Raw genomic sequence first — 17,009 nt, 5'->3', positions numbered from 1 at the left:
TAATAGATAGATAGATATATACTATATAATTAATAGATAGATAAATAGATACTATATAATGAATAGATAGATAGATGTGAAAGGTGCTATATAATTGATAGATAGACAGACAGACAGACAGACAGACAGACAGACAGACAGATAGATAGATAGATAGATAGATAGATAGATAGATGTGAAAGGCACTATATAATTAATAGACAGACGGAAAGATAGATAAATTGATAGATAGACAGATAGATATGAAAGATACTATATAATTAATAGATTGATAGATTGATAGATAGATAGATGCTATACAGATGTGTTGCTGTTGGTATAAAGGACCCCCAGTTGCTCTTCTTGACACACTTCTGCTGAATATTCGTTGGCTGAAAGCCCTTCATGTTGGTGTGTCACAGAGAGGGTGTGCAGGTTTGTTCATAATGGCACTCAGTTTTGCTTTCATCCACTCCTGCACTATCACCACCAGGGGCTCTTTAAATCAGCTTGTTGATTCGGTGGCCGTCTCTTAAAGTGATGTTACCAGCCCAGCACACCACACTAGTCATCACAGAATTGTAGATGATGTGAAGGATGTCACTTCCCACATTAAAGGAACGCAGTCTCCTTTGAATAAAGAGTATTTTATAGTTTCTCTGTGTTATTAGGCGAGTCCAACCTGTCAATAAAGTGGACCCCCCAAGTACTTGACCAGATATGGAAGCTCTTTGATGAGACGAAAGTCAGTAAGGTGTTTCTTGGTTTTGCTGATGTTGACTTGCAGACAATTCTCAATATTCTCCCCGTGTCTACTCCCCTCTGTCTCATCCCCCTCATTGATAGACCCCCCAGTACAGAATCATCTGAGAATTTCTACAAATGACTTGACCTGCTGTTCTATTTCTAGTCAAGGTGTAAAGAGTGAAGAGTAAAGCAGACAAGCCTGTTCCTTGTGGTGCTCCAGTGTTACTCATGCAGTCCTTGAGTCTCACAAACTGCGGTGTGCCTGACAGTCCATCATAAGGACACCACAGGCTCACCTGCCGGCATATTTCTGAGTTGACTCCTTAACAGGGATGGCTGGATGATATTGAAGGCACTGGAGAAATCAACAGACATCCATCATCCTCACAGTGTGGCCAGCTTTGTCCAGCCTTGTGGAGTAGACAGATCATTGCCTCCTCCACTCCAGTCTTTATCTGATAGGCAAACAGCAGTGGGTCCAGCTGGTCTACCACAAGAGGACTCATACGGTCCAGGACCAGCCTCTCAAAGGTCTTTGTGAACAGGAACAATGCAGGACATTTTCCACAGCTGCAACATTTTCTAGAACCTGAGTTGCCAGTGCAAGTGGAGGGCAGAATGTGATGAGCTGTGGTGCCTGATGGCTCTCCCCAGACAGAACAGGGCTCATCAAAGTGTCACTTAGTGTCCATGGCAGAAGCGTCCTTACTGTAAAGTGTCAAATTGTCCAATAAACTGAAGGAAACCCCAGGTTTGTTGAGTCACTCTGTCCAACGCTGGGCACGTTATTTGGGTCCTCTTAGTAGCCTTCTCAGACATTTGTGACACGTTGCGTGGAGCAGCTCTTCATACTAATGGCACCTGCTCCAGCCTTTCTGTCCCAACTTTTTGTCTCATAAGTCATTGTGTGTCTGTGTCTGCAGGCTACTTCTGGTTGAGGGCTCCATTGCAGAAAAATGGAAAGACCGCCTGGGCAAAAAAGTCAAGGTATGTGATTTTAAAATGATATACTTGGACCGGACTTGATACTTATAGTTTATATGCTTTCACCAACCACATGAATCCTTTACCAGTTTATCCTCATCAGTTTTTTATTAAGCTGGACATACTTTCTTGTTCTTATGGTATTAAAAAGCTTTTCACTTTCCTTATTGTAACCCCTGTGGTGGGCTGGCACCCTGTCCGGGGTTTGTTTTCTGCCTTGTGCCCTGGGATTGGCTCCAGCAGACCTCCGTGACCCTATAGTGAGGATATAGCAGGTTGGATAATGGAAGGATGGATGTTTATTGGACAATTCTCTTTGTTCTTGATTTTTATTATATGCAACTCTTTTTTGTTTATTTTCTTTTTATCGACGTTCATTATCAGCTCTTGTTGCTCTTTTTATTTATAGTCGACTCGTTTAAGTGCACGGCCTCCAGATGAGTGCTTAATAGGAGTGCAACATGTCAGTCCTGGAAGTTGATCATCCGGTTACCCCACCTACTAGTCGAATGCAATAAAACATTCATTAAATTAGACTACGGTGAAGAATAGAGTGGATACATGTACAGTATAATACATACATACACATTAACTGTTCAGATATACAGTGCATCCAGAAAGTATTCACAGCACTTCATCACTTTTTCCACATTTTGTTATGTTACAGCCTTATTCCAAAATGGATTAAATTCATTTTTTTCCCTCAGAATTCTACACACAACACCCCATAATGACAACGTGAAAAAAGTTTACTTGAGATTTTTGCAAATTTATTAAAAGTAAACAAACTGAGAAATCCCATGTCCATAAGTATTCACAGCCTTTGCTCAATACTTTGTCGATGCCCCTTTGGCAGCAATTCCAGCCTCAAGTCTTGTTGAATCTGATGCCACAAGCTTGGCACACTTATCCTTGGCCAGTTTGGCCCATTCCTCTTTGCAGCACCTCTCAAGCTCCATCAGGTTGGATGGGAAGTGTCGGTGCACAGCCATTTTAAGATCTCTCCAGAGATGTTCAATCAGATTCAAGTCTGGGCTCTGGCTGGGCCACTCAAGGACATTCAGAGTTGTCCTGAAGCCACTCCTTTGATATCTTGGCTGTGTGCTTAGGGTCATTGTCCTGCTGAAAGATGAACCGTCGCCCCAGTTTGAGGTCAAGAGCGCTCTGGAACAAGTTTTCATCCAGGATGTCTCTGTACATTGCTGCAGTCATCTTTCCCTTTATCTTGACTAGTCTCCCAGTCCCCATCCCAACAGCATGATGCTGCCACCACCATGCTTCACTGTAGGGATGGCACTGGCCTGGTGATGAGCGGTGCCTGATTTCCTCCAAACGTGACGCCTGGCATTCACACCAAAGAGTTCAATCTTTGTCTCATCAGACCAGAGAATTTTCTTTCTCATGGTCTGAGAGTCCTTCAGGTGCCTTTTGGCAAACTCCAGGTGGGCTGCCATGTGCCTTTACTAAGGAGTGCCTTCCGTCTGGCCACTCTACCATACAGGCCTGATTGGTGGATTGCTGCAGAGATGGTTGTCCTTCTGGAAGGTTCTCCTCTCTCCACAGAGGACCTCTGGAGCTCTGACAGAGTGCCCATCGGGTTCTTGGTCACCCCCCTGACTAAGGCCCTTCTCCCCCGATCGCTCAGTTTAGATGGCTGGCCAGCTCTAGGAAGAGTCCTGGTGGTTTCGAACTTCTTCCACTTACGGATGATGGAGGCCACTGTGCTCATTGGGACCTTCAAAGCAGCAGAAATTTTTCTGTAACCTTCCCCAGATTTGTGCCTCGAGACAATCCTGTCTCAGAGGTCTACAGACAATTCCTTTGACATCATGCTTGGTTTGTGCTCTGACATGAACTGTCAACTGTGGGACCTTCTATAGACAGGTGTGTGCCTTTCCAAATCATGTCTAATCAACTGAATTTACCACAGGTGGACTCCAATGAAGCTGCAGAAACATCTCAAGGATGATCAGGGGAAACAGGATGGACCTGAGCTCAATTTTGAGCTTCATGGCAAAGGCTGTGAATACTTATGTACATGTGCTTTCTCAATTTTTTTATTTTTAATAAATTTGCAAAAACCTCAAGTAAACTTTTTTCACGTTGTCATTATGGGGTGTTGTGTGTAGAATTCTGAGGGAAAAAATGAATTTAATCCATTTTGGAATAAGGCTGTGACATAACAAAATGTGGAAAAAGTGATGCACTGTACCTGTACATCTTCAGCCTTCCCTGTTCTTTTTCATTTTCTGTTCGGATTGCCGTTGTTCTGCCAGTCTTGTAATATCGATTCCTTATTTTTGTAAATCTGAGAAATCTGGCTGGGATGAACGCCGTGATGTTTCGCAACAGAGACCTGACTCTCCTTGTTGTCAAGTCTGTTTATGACATCGACACATTCAGCCAGAGACAACGATTTTTGTGCACGGGACGAGAAATTGACACCATAGTCAAAAGTCTTGACAGCTAACTTATCACAGTTGAATTTGAGAAAGAATAATTTGAATTAAGCCAATCGAACAAAATATAACCCAATGCAGATGCTAAGCTGTAAGAGTGTACTCTTGTAAGACAAATGTACGAAACTAACTTTTAAGGTAGCTTTTGATATTGTATAATCAATTATTATGTGTGATGATCATTATGTGCGAAATGTAAGCTATAATAAGAATGTGCTGTGCATTAACCGACAGTATAACATTAATCCTTTTATAAGCTGAGAAAGATTCTTAAATTGTAACTGCCACATAGCTGTTGAAGTGTTGTAACCCTGATGGTGCAGAAGAATAGGGAAGTACATGTTTTGCAAAGTGCTGTCTCTGTAAAACTAGCCATAGCTGAATTACGTAGCCTAAGTTGGATGGGGAACCTGGGACTTTGGGCATGCTGACTACCGTGTACTTCTGCTCGTACTGATTTAATGTGTCATCTTAAGCTACTTGCAAACTCTGCGTGACCTCAAATTGAACTAACATACGTCCTCTTTTTGTTTAGTAAAAAAACTGGTATAAAACTGAGCTAACTTCCTGTTTTGAGCAGGTTGCCTGTAGCAAACTGACGTGACAGGGTCTGCAGCCTGCCTCCTCTCACCAAGAATAAAGAAATTGATTTTTATTTTATACTAGCCAACCCGCGGCGTACCATACACCGCTTAATTATGTATTGATGGGTGAACACTTCCTGAAAGACACAGTTGTCCGAATGGGGTGGGTTTGAGGATACGACTGTAAGTGAATGCAAAGATGGATCTCTTTGGCCATGCTCTCCTTCTTGGCCATGCTCTCATTCTTAAGGGTGGGGTTTGATTTGTCTTCAATTCTTTTTTGTATTAATTGATCTATTTTTATGGAATGATTACAATAAAATTAATAAATAAAATTAAAAAAAAAAAAAGATGAAACTCTGGAGAGAGGGCGGCGAAGCCTGAGAGGTTTCGGGTCCTAACCGTCCAACGACGGGTCGGCACAACCGGTAACGATCCTTCCGCAGGTTCACCTACGGAAACTGTGTTAGGACATTTAAATCCTCTAGATAGGCAAGTTTGATCGTCTGATGTCCATTCCGCCCCCGCCATTCTAGTCTGCCGATTTCTTAAGTCATCTCTTAGTCATCGTTCAGTACGCACTGCCTGCTCATGTGTCCGCCCCCAACTCCTCACCTGAATTGCTTTCGTCTGTGTACAGTCCACATGCACTTGTGAATCACGTTGACTGTTCATTTTCCACACACCGCCTCAGTCGCATGCACCTGTGAGCCACGTTCGGGTCCGGGTGAGGTTTCCCGTGTTGAGTCAAATTAAGCCACAGGCTCCACACCTGGTGGTGCCCTTCCGTCAATTCCTTTCAGTTTCAGCTTTGCAACCATACTTCCCCCGGAACCCAAGACTTTGGTTACCCGGTTGGCTGCCCAGCAGGTCATGGGAATAACGCCGCCAGATCACCAGTCGGCATCGTGTATGGTCGGAACTACGACGGTATGTGATCTTCTTCAAACCTCCAACTTTCTTTCTTGATTAATGAACACATTCTTGGCAAATGCTTTCGCTCTTGCGCCATGGACGGCTGTTTAGTGAATTGTTGGCGGGCGTGGCTGTCTTGCGTGCGTCTTGCTTGCCATGGACTTAGTGAATTATATATATAGATTGGTGTCCATTTCCTTGTCGTTCCCGACTTTCAGCGTCCACAAGTTGTAAGGCTAATCCATAATGTTATTCGTTGCTAACAGACTTTTGTTTAACGCATTGGCAGTTCTGAGATGACATTTACACGTACATAAGAACACGCTGCTAAACCGACTACAGTGTACACCTAGCAACTGCACTGTAAACTGTTAGGCCTCGGTACAGTAGCGGGATTGGACATCAGCACTTGAACGATCCGCCTTCAGCCGGTCACAAGAGCCGGGCTACTTATATCGTCGCACATTGATGACGTCATTTGAGCGTGTCAATCAATATCGGTATTTGACTTGTGGATGTGAAGAGACCGTGCAATTCACCGGCTGGAGAGAATAGCAATGGGATCAATAATGTACGTGCACTTAAGAGGATTGTGCGCTTATCCAAAGTTATTGCCTGTTTACTTGATTTTATACAAATAAAGACCGTGAAAGTCACGTGCAGTTAAGCGGAATGGAGTCGACTGTATTTATTAATAAATGAAAAATAACCATTAATACCAGCATAAAATCGGTATCAATAGTACTCTATGAAAGGAGAAAAGGAACTGAAATAAGTTCCCTGTTTAGCTATTAATATTAGTTAAAACACAAGAATTCATTACATTTATATAAATAAGTAAAAACTTACTGCATACCAGAATTTATTATATGCCACAAAAGGTGGCACTAGTCTTAAAGATTTTAATGAAGATACATGGAAGCAAAAATTGTCTCTTCGGGTCTGTTGTGTGCTGTTCCACAAAGTAATCAGCATGGTGTGATCCGTAATCCTGCCCTTTCTTAAATCTGTCCTGTGTTTAGCTCAGTTGGGGCAGCTGCTCAGTTCCCTTGTAATCAATTTGTTCAAACGTTGCCAGTTGGCAAATTTGAAATAATAATCTGCAGTGTAATATTAGCTTCAATCAGTTCAGTCTTATATACACTATCAGTCCAACACTTTAGAATACCTCAGTTTTTCTTCAAATGTAATAAGTTGAACATCAATGAATGACCTAAAATGGTGGAAAGGTAAGCAGTAAACTGCCAGAGGTTTAAATTCAAAGTTTAGGTTAGCAAAAACTGAAAAAAAGAAATTCTGGAATATTACAAATGGGCCTTCTTCAGGGAACAATGAATAAGTTACAACCTACAAAATGTTCTGTAGCAATTCATATAAATGAGGCCTTACAAGTTGAAGCAAACAATTTGTACAGGTGTCCCAACTTGTGTTGACTACTTAACAACTCACTGTTTGTCTTAAAGCAGAGTTGGAACAGACTGTGTTAGTACGCCCTCTGAAGGATACCAGCGGTGTGCTTCTAGGTTCATGTTGCCATCTCATGCCTGCCTCCTGGCTGAGGCAGAGAGTTCCCTGCCTTTCTTTCGGACCACTCACTACCTTGGTCTCTGGCCCACATAAGGAACTGGAAACCATACTGGCAGAGATGCCAGCCAATGCCTGCTGTCCATCACACTTCAAATAAGTGAATGTGGCATTCATTAAATATTTCAGTCAGGTTTTAGATCAGAGCACTGAAATGGCATTGGAAATAAGACCGACATGCAAATGATTGATGTATTCTTAGACTTGAGTGCTGCATTAGATAGATAGATAGATAGATAGATAGATAGATAGATAGATAGATAGATAGATAGATAGATAGATATGAAAGTATGAAAGGGACTATATAAGATAGATAGATAGATATGAAAGGCACTATATAAGATGATAGATATGAAAGGCACTATATAAGATGATAGATAGATATGAAAGGCACTATATTAGATAGACAGATAGATATGAAAGGCACTATATAAGATGATAGATATGAAAGGCACTATATAAGATGATAGATAGATATGAAAGGCACTATATAGATAGATAGATAGATAGATATGTGAAAGGCACTATAAAATAGATAGATAGATAGATAGATAGATAGATATGAAAGTATGAAAGGCACTATATTAGATAGATAGATAGATATGAAAGGCACTATATAAGATAGATAGATATGAAAGGCACTATATAAGATGATAGATAGATATGAAAGGCACTATATTAGATAGACAGATAGATATGAAAGATAGATAGATATGAAAGATAGATAGATAGATAGGCACTATATTAGATAGATAGATAGATAGATAGATAGATAGATAGATAGATGTGAAAGGCACTATATAAGATGATAGATAGATATGAAAGGCACTATATAAGATGATAGATATGAAAGGCACTATATTAGATAGATAGATAGATATGAAAGGCACTATATTAGATAGATAGATAGATATGAAAGGCACTATATAAGATAGATAGATAGATAGATAGATAGATATGAAAGGCACTATATTAGATAGATAGATATGAAAGGCACTATATAAGATGATAGATAGATATGAAAGGCACTATATTAGATAGATAGATAGATATGAAAGGCACTATATAAGATGATAGATATGAAAGGCACTATATTAGATAGATAGATATGAAAGGCACTATATAAGATGATAGATAGATATGAAAGGCACTATATTAGATAGATAGATAGATATGAAAGGCACTATATAAGATAGATAGATAGATAGATAGATAGATATGAAAGGCACTATATTAGATAGATAGATATGAAAGGCACTATATAAGATGATAGATAGATATGAAAGGCACTATATTAGATAGATAGATAGATATGAAAGGCACTATATAAGATGATAGATAGCTAGATAGATAGATAGATATAAGATGATAGATAGCTAGATAGATAGATAGATATGAAAGGCACTATATAAGATGATAGATAGATATGAAAGGCACTATATAAGATGATAGATAGATACATGGATAGATATGAAAGGCACTATATAAGATGATAGATAGATATGAAAGGCACTATATTAGATAGATAGATAGATAGATAGATATGAAAGGCACTATATAAGATGATAGATAGATATGAAAGGCACTATATAAGATGATAGATAGATATGAAAGGCACTATATTAGATAGATAGATAGATATGAAAGGCACTATATAAGATGGTAGATAGATAGATAGATAGATAGATAGATAGATAGATAGATAGATAGATATGAAAGGCACTATATAAGATGATAGATAGATATGAAAGGCACTATATTAGATAGATAGATAGATAGATATGAAAGGCACTATATTAGATAGATAGATAGATAGATACATAGATAGATAGATACATAGATAGATAGATAGATAGATACGAAAGGCACTATATAAGATAATAGATAGATATGAAAGGCACTATATAAGATAGATAGATAGATAGATAGATAGATAGATATGAAAGGCACTATATAAGATGATAGATAGATACATGGATAGATATGAAAGGCACTATATAAGATAGATAGATAGATAGATAGATAGATAGATAGATAGATAGATAGATAGATATGAAAGGCACTATATAAGATGATAGATAGATAGATAGATAGATAGATACATAGATAGATAGATACATAGATAGATAGATAGATAGATGTGAAAGGCACTATATGATAGATAGATAGATAGATAGATAGATAGATAGATAGATAGATAGATAGATAGATAGATACTTTATTAATCCCAAGGGGAAATTCACATACTCCAGCAGCAGCATTCTGATAAAATCAATGTTAATTAAAGAGCAATAAAAACACAGTGCAAGTTAAAAAGTGCCAGGTGGAGAGTGCCAGGCAGGTATAACAGACAATATCTTTGTATAATGTTAATGTTTACCCCCCGGGTGGAATTGAAGAGTCACATAGTGTGGTGGAGGAATGATCTCGTCAGTCTGTCAGTGGAGCAGGATGGTGACAGCAGTCTGTCGCTGAAGCTGCTCCTCTGTCTGGAGATGATACTATTAAGTGGATGCAGTGGATTCTCCATGACTGACAGGAGTCTGCTCAGCGCCCGTCGCTCTGCCACAGATGTCAGACTGTCCAGCTCTGTGCCTACAATAGAGCCTGCCTTCCTCACCAGTTTTTCCAGGTGTGAGGCGTCCCTCTTCTTTATGCTGCCTCCCCAGCACACCACTGCGTAGAAGAGGGCGCTCACCACAACCGTCTGATAGAACATCTGCAGCATCTTATTGCAGATGTTGAAGGACGCCACCCTTCTAATGAAGTATAGTCGGCTCTGTCCTTTCTTGCACAGCGCATCAGTATTGGCAGTCCAGTTTATCATCCAGCTGCACTCCCAGGTATTTATAGGTCTGCACCCTCTGCACACAGTCACCTCTGATGATCACAGGGTCCATGAGGGGCCTGGTCTTCCTAAAATCCACCACCAGCTCCTTGGTTTTGCTGGTGTTCAGTTGTAGGTGGTTTGAGTCGCACCTTTTAACAAAGTCCTTGATTAGGTTCCTATACTCCTCCTCCTGCCCACTCCTGATGCAGCCCACGATAGCAGTGTCGTTTGCCCTGATGCCATTTATCACGAAAGTTGGGCTGCCATTTGTGGAAATGTCTTGCACTGTTTTAAAACATCATGAAATAGAAGATAATTTATGGTTGAATTAGGTGAATATTATTCCCCGAGACATGATATTGTATTGTTTCTTCCCCCAAGCAGTCAGACTCCTGAACACTCCTGGACCGGACTGATATCTGATATACTGTATGTGTTCTGTTCTGCAGTGTTGCACATGTTTGCACCTTTGACTCACATGCACCTTGTTATATATTATGTGTCTTTATGTTATGTGTCGTGGGTTCTTCGTTGTCCTGTGTTTTATGTAGCACCATGGTCCTGGAGGAACGTTGTTTCGTTTCACTGTAAGCTGTACTACTGTATATGCATGAAATTACAGTCTTGAATCTTGGCTGCTTATCTTCTATTAAAAACTGGCAAACAGAAATCCTCTTTACTGGCAGAAACAAAACATAAACAAAGTAGTAAGCAGACTAGGAAATGTGGCAGAGCAGTCTAAGACAGCGGGTCTCAAACGATGCCACGTGGCACACTAGTGTGGCACAAGAGGTGGCCAGGTGCGCTGTGAATATTATGCACAGGTTCTTAAACGGTGCACCATGGCACATGAGTTTGCCACTTTTTATGGTGTGCACACATTAAAGAGAGAAACGGGGACTCGCACCCCCACCCCCCTATACATGGAGGGTAACTAAAAGGGGTGAGGGAAAAAACTGCGACACAAAGAAAATAGTTTGAAAACCACTGGACAAAGTTAGAAATCGTGCAGTGATTTGAGGTCGCTGTTTCCCAACTGCTGGTCCTCACACAGTAGAATATTTTTGCTGTTCCATGAAAAACAGTGAATTCCCAGATCACGTTTATTAGTAAATGTAATCACTTCTCAGAGAAAATTTTGATCAAAAAATGACACCCTGTTGTTGTCTGGATGATATAACGACTCTCCCTGACCGAAGCATTTTAGATCTGGACATGAGAAACTCCTTTGCGGGTAACGTTAGTCAATGTGGACATGTGAAACTCCTTTGGAGACCCCCGCACTCCCAATCTAATATCATCCAGTGTGGACCTAACTGGTCGCTGATCTAATGTCCGTGAATCTGGATGCTTGAAGCTCAAAGGAAGACCCGCCGCCTGCAATCTAAGGTTAGTAAATCTTGAAAATCTCCACTGTACTAAAAAAAAGTAGCGGCATTTACTGTATGTGTTTCCACTTCAGGCGAAAATAAGAAATAAGTTTATTACATTTTCTACATCCCCGCTCTATGAAGATTTTCTTAGTCTTCTGCCAGTTGATGACTCAAAAAAAGTTGAAAACCGCCGATGTTCTAGATGCAGAATTAAAATTCCAACTCCACAAATATTAACTTTGTTTCTTCTAATGGCCATTGCATGAGTGAGACACGACAAGCTTACCAATGCTTTGGTTTATTTACACGGCCAGACTACTGCAATGTCTTGTTTACAGGGGGGTACCTAAATGTCAGAGTCCATCCATCCATCCAATTTCCAACCCGCTGAATCCGAACACAGGGTCACGGGGGTCTGCTGGAGCCAATCCCAGTCAACACAGGACACTAGGCAGGAACCAATCCCGGGCAGGGTGCCAACCCAACCGCAGGACACACACAAACACACCAAACACACACGAGGGCCAATGTAGAAATCGCCAATCCCACCTAACCTGCATGTCTTTGGACTGTGGGAGGGAAACCACGCAGACACGGGGAGAACATGCAAAACTCCACGCAGGGAGGACCCGGGAAGTGAACCCAGGTCTCCCAACTGCGAGGGCAGCAGCGCTACCCACTGCGCCACCATGCCGCCAAATGTCAGAGTCTCCTGTTTTTAATATGTTTTGCATTTTTTTGGGGTTTTCTATTTCCATCCATCCTTCCATTATCCAACCCACTATATCCTAACTACAGGATCACGGGGGTTTGCTGGAGCCAATCCCAGCGCGCAAGACAGGAAACAAACCCCCGGGCAGGGTGCCAGCCCACCACAGGGGCACACACACACACACACAACCAAGCACACACCCCCCCCCCCCCCCCCCCCCCCCCCCCCCCCCCCCTAGGGCCAATTTAGAATCGCCAATGCACCTAACCTGCATGCTTTGGACTGTGGGAGGAGGAAACCCACGCAAGACACGGGGGAGAACATGCAAACTCCACGCAGGGAGGACCCGGGAAGCAAACCCGGGTCTCCTAACTGCGAGGCAGCAGTAGCGCAACCCACTGCACCACCGTGCCACCCTGGTTTCTATTTCCACTGGCTTCAATTATTTTTTTGAATTATAGTTATGGTTTTGATTTGAGCCATTATATCGCCACCATTTTAACGGCGCTATTGTTGATTCCTGATGCCAGGATCATTCTGGAGTGGGCGTGTCCTCAGAGGTTATGACCCTGTCAATCATGACATGATAGGCTGAAAGGTCTTCTAAGGGTTATACCTCCTCTACCGACTACACGGATTCCAAAACCCTTCGAACCTTTTTGAGAATTCTCTTTGTTTTGTTTCTTTGATGTTTAGAGACTCTGCTATCCTACTGACGTCGATTTTGGTTACTGATTGTTGTTCTCCTGGTTCTGATCCTCATCTCGTTTTTTGTTTTTTTTTTAAATTTTATTTATTAATTTTATTGTAATCATTCCATACAAATACAGTAATCCCTCACTACTTCGCGGTTCACTTTTCGCGGATTCACGACTTCGTGGATTTTATATGTAAGCATATCTAAATATATAACGTAGATTTTTCGCTGCTTCGTGGGTTTCTGCGGACAATGGGTCTTTTTACTTCTGGTATTTGCTTCCTCAGTTGGTTTGCCCAGTTGATTTCATACAAGGGATGCTATTGGCAGATGGCTGAGAAGCTACCCAATCAGAGCACGCAGTTAAGTTCCTGTGTGCTGCTGATTGGCTCAGCGACGGAGTGCTGCATTAACCAGGAAGTCTCATCTCACTCGTTCAGCATTAACGTGCTAATGCTTCAGGGGCCGTGTCCAAGCGCCAACAGAAGATGCAAATGATTGCAGAAAAGGTAAAAGTTTTGGATATGTTGGATATGTTTGGATATCACCATCATCACGTCATATATAGCTACGTGTACTTCGCTATACAGTAAGTGTAAACTTATCTACCGATTTCATATTGCTTAGCAGTTGTCCCTGTTATTAATAGAGTAAAGGGTGGGTTGTAAACAATGAGAGAGGGTTTAAAAAACATCCAAATACACGTTAAATAATTAAAATAAATATGGTGTCCCTACTTCATGGAAATTCGGTTATCGCGGTTGGCCTTGGAACCTATCTCCCCGCGATAAGTGAGGGATTACTGCAGATCAATTTATAACAAAAAAAAATATGAAGACAAATGAGAAGGAGAGCTTAGCCAAAGGAGAATTGCTAAGGGCTTTTTAACTCTTTCAGGGCTGATGTCGACTTTTGTCAAAAGGAGAAGTTGACGATGGTTATCAACTGTAAAGTGTGACAAAACTAACCATTATGTTTTAGTTGGACTCCGTTGCTAGAAGGAAAGTTAGCTTCATTGGTTTGACCGTGATTTCCTGGGCTCGTTTGAGTAGCACAGCGCAAACCACAGCAAATATGGCCCTGACATAATGGCGAGAGATCAAAGTGAACGCGTAAAGCAAAATACTACGTGGCAAAGTTTTGCCTGTTATGAACTAGACTATGACTTGTCCGGACTCTGATTTTGACACAAGTGATCGAAAACGAATGCAAGGTCTCCAGCTTCATGTGACTGGTCTCCAGCTAATCGTGGTGCTGACACGCCTACCGGCATCACTTAACAATGATAAGAGGTAGAAACCAGATTGCAATGCAATGTGACCATGACCGGCCCAGCCTCGTGAAGACAGCCTGGCAGCAAGCCTGCTGCCCATTCTTGTGAAACTGGCAGCTGCAGCATGCAGAGCAACAGGACGTTTTATATTGATTTCTGTGTGAAACCATTGCTTTTCAGAAACTATGTTTTTTGGAAACAATATTCAGCCCTGAAAGAGTTAATAAGTCAACAATAAACAAAAGAAAGAAATAAATATATAGGTAAATAAAAAATGGAGAAGGGAATTAAATGCGGTAATAGTTATTTCTCTTATTCTAAAATAATATTGATTAAATCCTGCCAGGTTTTGAAAAAATTCTGCACAGATCCTCTAACTGAGAATTTGATTTTTTCCAATTTCAAATAATATAAAACATCGGTTCCCCACTGGGGCGGCACGGTGGCGCAGTGGGTAGCGCTGCTGCCTCACAATTGGGAGACCTGGGGACCTGGGTTCGCTTCCCGGGTCCTCTCTGCGTGGAGTTTGCATGTTCTCCCCGTGTCCCGGGTTTCCTCCCACAGTCCAAAGACATTCAGGTTAGGTGGATTGGCGATCCTAAATTGGCCCTAGTGTGTGCTTGGTGTGTGGGTGTGTGACCTGCGGTGGGTTGGCACCCTGCCCGGGATTGGTTCCTGCCTTGTGCCCTGTGTTGGCTGGGATTGGCTCCAGCAGACCCCCGTGACCCTGTGTTCGGATTCAGCGGGTTGGAAAATGGATGGATGGATGGATGGTTTCCCACTGACTTATAAGAGGAGAGTTAGGATTCTTCCAATTTAACAAAATAAGTCTGCGTGCCAAAAGTGTAGTGAATGCAATCACAGTTTGCTTGTCCTTCTCCACTTCAAGTCTGTCTGGAAGAACACCGAACACAGCTGTTAATGGGTTAGGAGGGATTGTGACCCCAAGGCTGTCTGAAAGGGACTTAAAAATTTTTGTCCAAAATGATGTTAGTTTGGTGCAGGCCCAAAACATGCGACCCAGTGAGGCAGGAGCTTGGTTGCAGCGTTCGCAGGTTGGATTTTGCCCTGGAAACATTTTGGACAGTTTTAAGTGAGACAGATGAGCTCAATGTATAATTTTTAGTTGAATAATTCTATGCTTTGTGCATATGGAGTTCAAGTGAATGCTCTGCTTTGCTACCTTCCACTCCTTTTCTGATATACTGATTAAGAGATCTTCTTCCCAATGTCCTCTTGGGTCTTTGAAAGGTAGGGACTCTAATAAGATTTTATATTTTGCGGAAATGGTGTTTATTTCTTCGAAATTGAGCAGTATTTTTTCCAGCATGGTGGAGGGTACGAGGTTAGTATATTTGCGATAACTTGCATTTATTGGAGAGCAGAGCAGGGAGTATAAAGAAGTACTACAGGATTTTACTTCTATTGCGGACCTAGCCTGTGTATGTTCATTTTTTTGTGTCCAGGTTTTTATGGCTTGTATGTTTGCTGCCCAGTAATAAAACTGAAAATTAGGTAAAGCCATGCCACCTTCTGCCTGAGGTCTTTGTAGGGTCGCTCTTCGCTCATCTCGTTTTTTGACTATGTCTTTTCTTCCTGTCACCCTTTGAGATCTCGGGCCTGCTGGACGTAACACTAAATATGTCATAGACACGTATCAGAAAGTTGGAACATGTTACACCTGCTTGGGCATCACTGCACTGGCTGCCTGTTTCATTTAGAGTTGAATTTCAGATTTCATTACTGTTTTTTAAGGCACTTAATGGTTTAGCACCATCATACATCTCAGTATCCCATACCTTAATATGTCCCATGTAGTGATTTACCATCGTCAAGTGCCAGTCTTCAGATTTTTCCCAGAGTTAAACACAATGAAGCAGTGAAGCAGCCTTTGTATCCAATAACGTTCTAGAGCACATCACCGCATGAAATAACGGCAGTCATCTTCTCTTAAGAGTTTTAATAAGAATTTCTTTAATTTAGTATTTAATTATTTTTACTTTGGTGGCACAGTGGTAGCGCTGCTGCCTCGCAGTACGGAGACCTGGGGTTCACTTCCCGGGTCCTCAGTACGTCCAAAGACATGCAGGTTAGGTGCATTGGCGATTCTAAATTGTCCTTGGTGTGTGGGTGTGTGTGTGTGCCCAATGGTGGGCTGGCGCCCTGCCTGGGGTTTGTTTCCTGCCTTGCGCCCTGTGTTGGCAGGGATTGGCTCCGGCAGACCCCCGTGACCCTGTGTTAGGAGATAGTGGTTGGAAAATGACTGACTGACTGACGTATCTTTACTTTTCTTCTTTCTGATATGAATGATTACGGTATTTATCCTTATTTTTATTGGCTTTTACTCTTTGCGTCTTTTTATAATTATTATCTTGTCTATTTATATTTGTGAAGCAGTTTGTGTTGCATTTAAAATGTATGAAACATGTTATATAAATAAACTATCCATCCATCCATCCATCCATCCATCCATCCATCCATCCATCCATCCATCCATCCGTCCATCCAGTTTCCAACCCGCTGAATCCGAACACAGGGTCACGGGGGTCTACTGGAGCCAATTAAACTGTTATTATTATTATTAATAACAATAATGATAATAATAATATTTTTTTTTTATTATTATTATCCCTAACACTATCTATACATCAAAGTCTAAAAACAAAGCTGAGAGTCAAAAATAACTAGATAAACCCCAAGACAAAATTAATTGAATGTAAGTTTCTTTTAATCCAATCTCGGATAAATCAGATTTGCATGTGATGTTACCGCTGATGTCAGAGGCCGCATACTCCCAGAGAATCATGGGAAGGTGGGCACTGCAATAAAGTCCCTCCAAAGTTAATAAAAAAAAAAATGCCAGTGGCCACAA

General features: G+C 41.4%; 1 protein-coding gene across 1 annotated transcript in view; it reads left to right on the top strand.

The window, feature by feature from the left end:
* Nucleotides 1–17,009, top strand: part of frzb (frizzled related protein) — a 73,198-nt gene that overhangs the window by 39,602 nt on the left and 16,587 nt on the right. Inside the window, exon 5 of the mRNA XM_051930695.1 lies at nt 1,650–1,713. Within this exon, the coding sequence (XP_051786655.1) occupies nt 1,650–1,713 (64 nt within the window). The remainder of the gene's footprint in view (nt 1–1,649; nt 1,714–17,009) is intronic.

The sequence above is a fragment of the Erpetoichthys calabaricus genome, chromosome 8 (genome assembly GCF_900747795.2).
Source record: "Erpetoichthys calabaricus chromosome 8, fErpCal1.3, whole genome shotgun sequence".
NCBI classification, from domain to species: domain Eukaryota; kingdom Metazoa; phylum Chordata; class Cladistia; order Polypteriformes; family Polypteridae; genus Erpetoichthys; species Erpetoichthys calabaricus.
The sequence above is the reverse complement of the archived record's forward strand: the minus strand, read 5'-3'. Positions and strand labels throughout refer to the sequence as shown.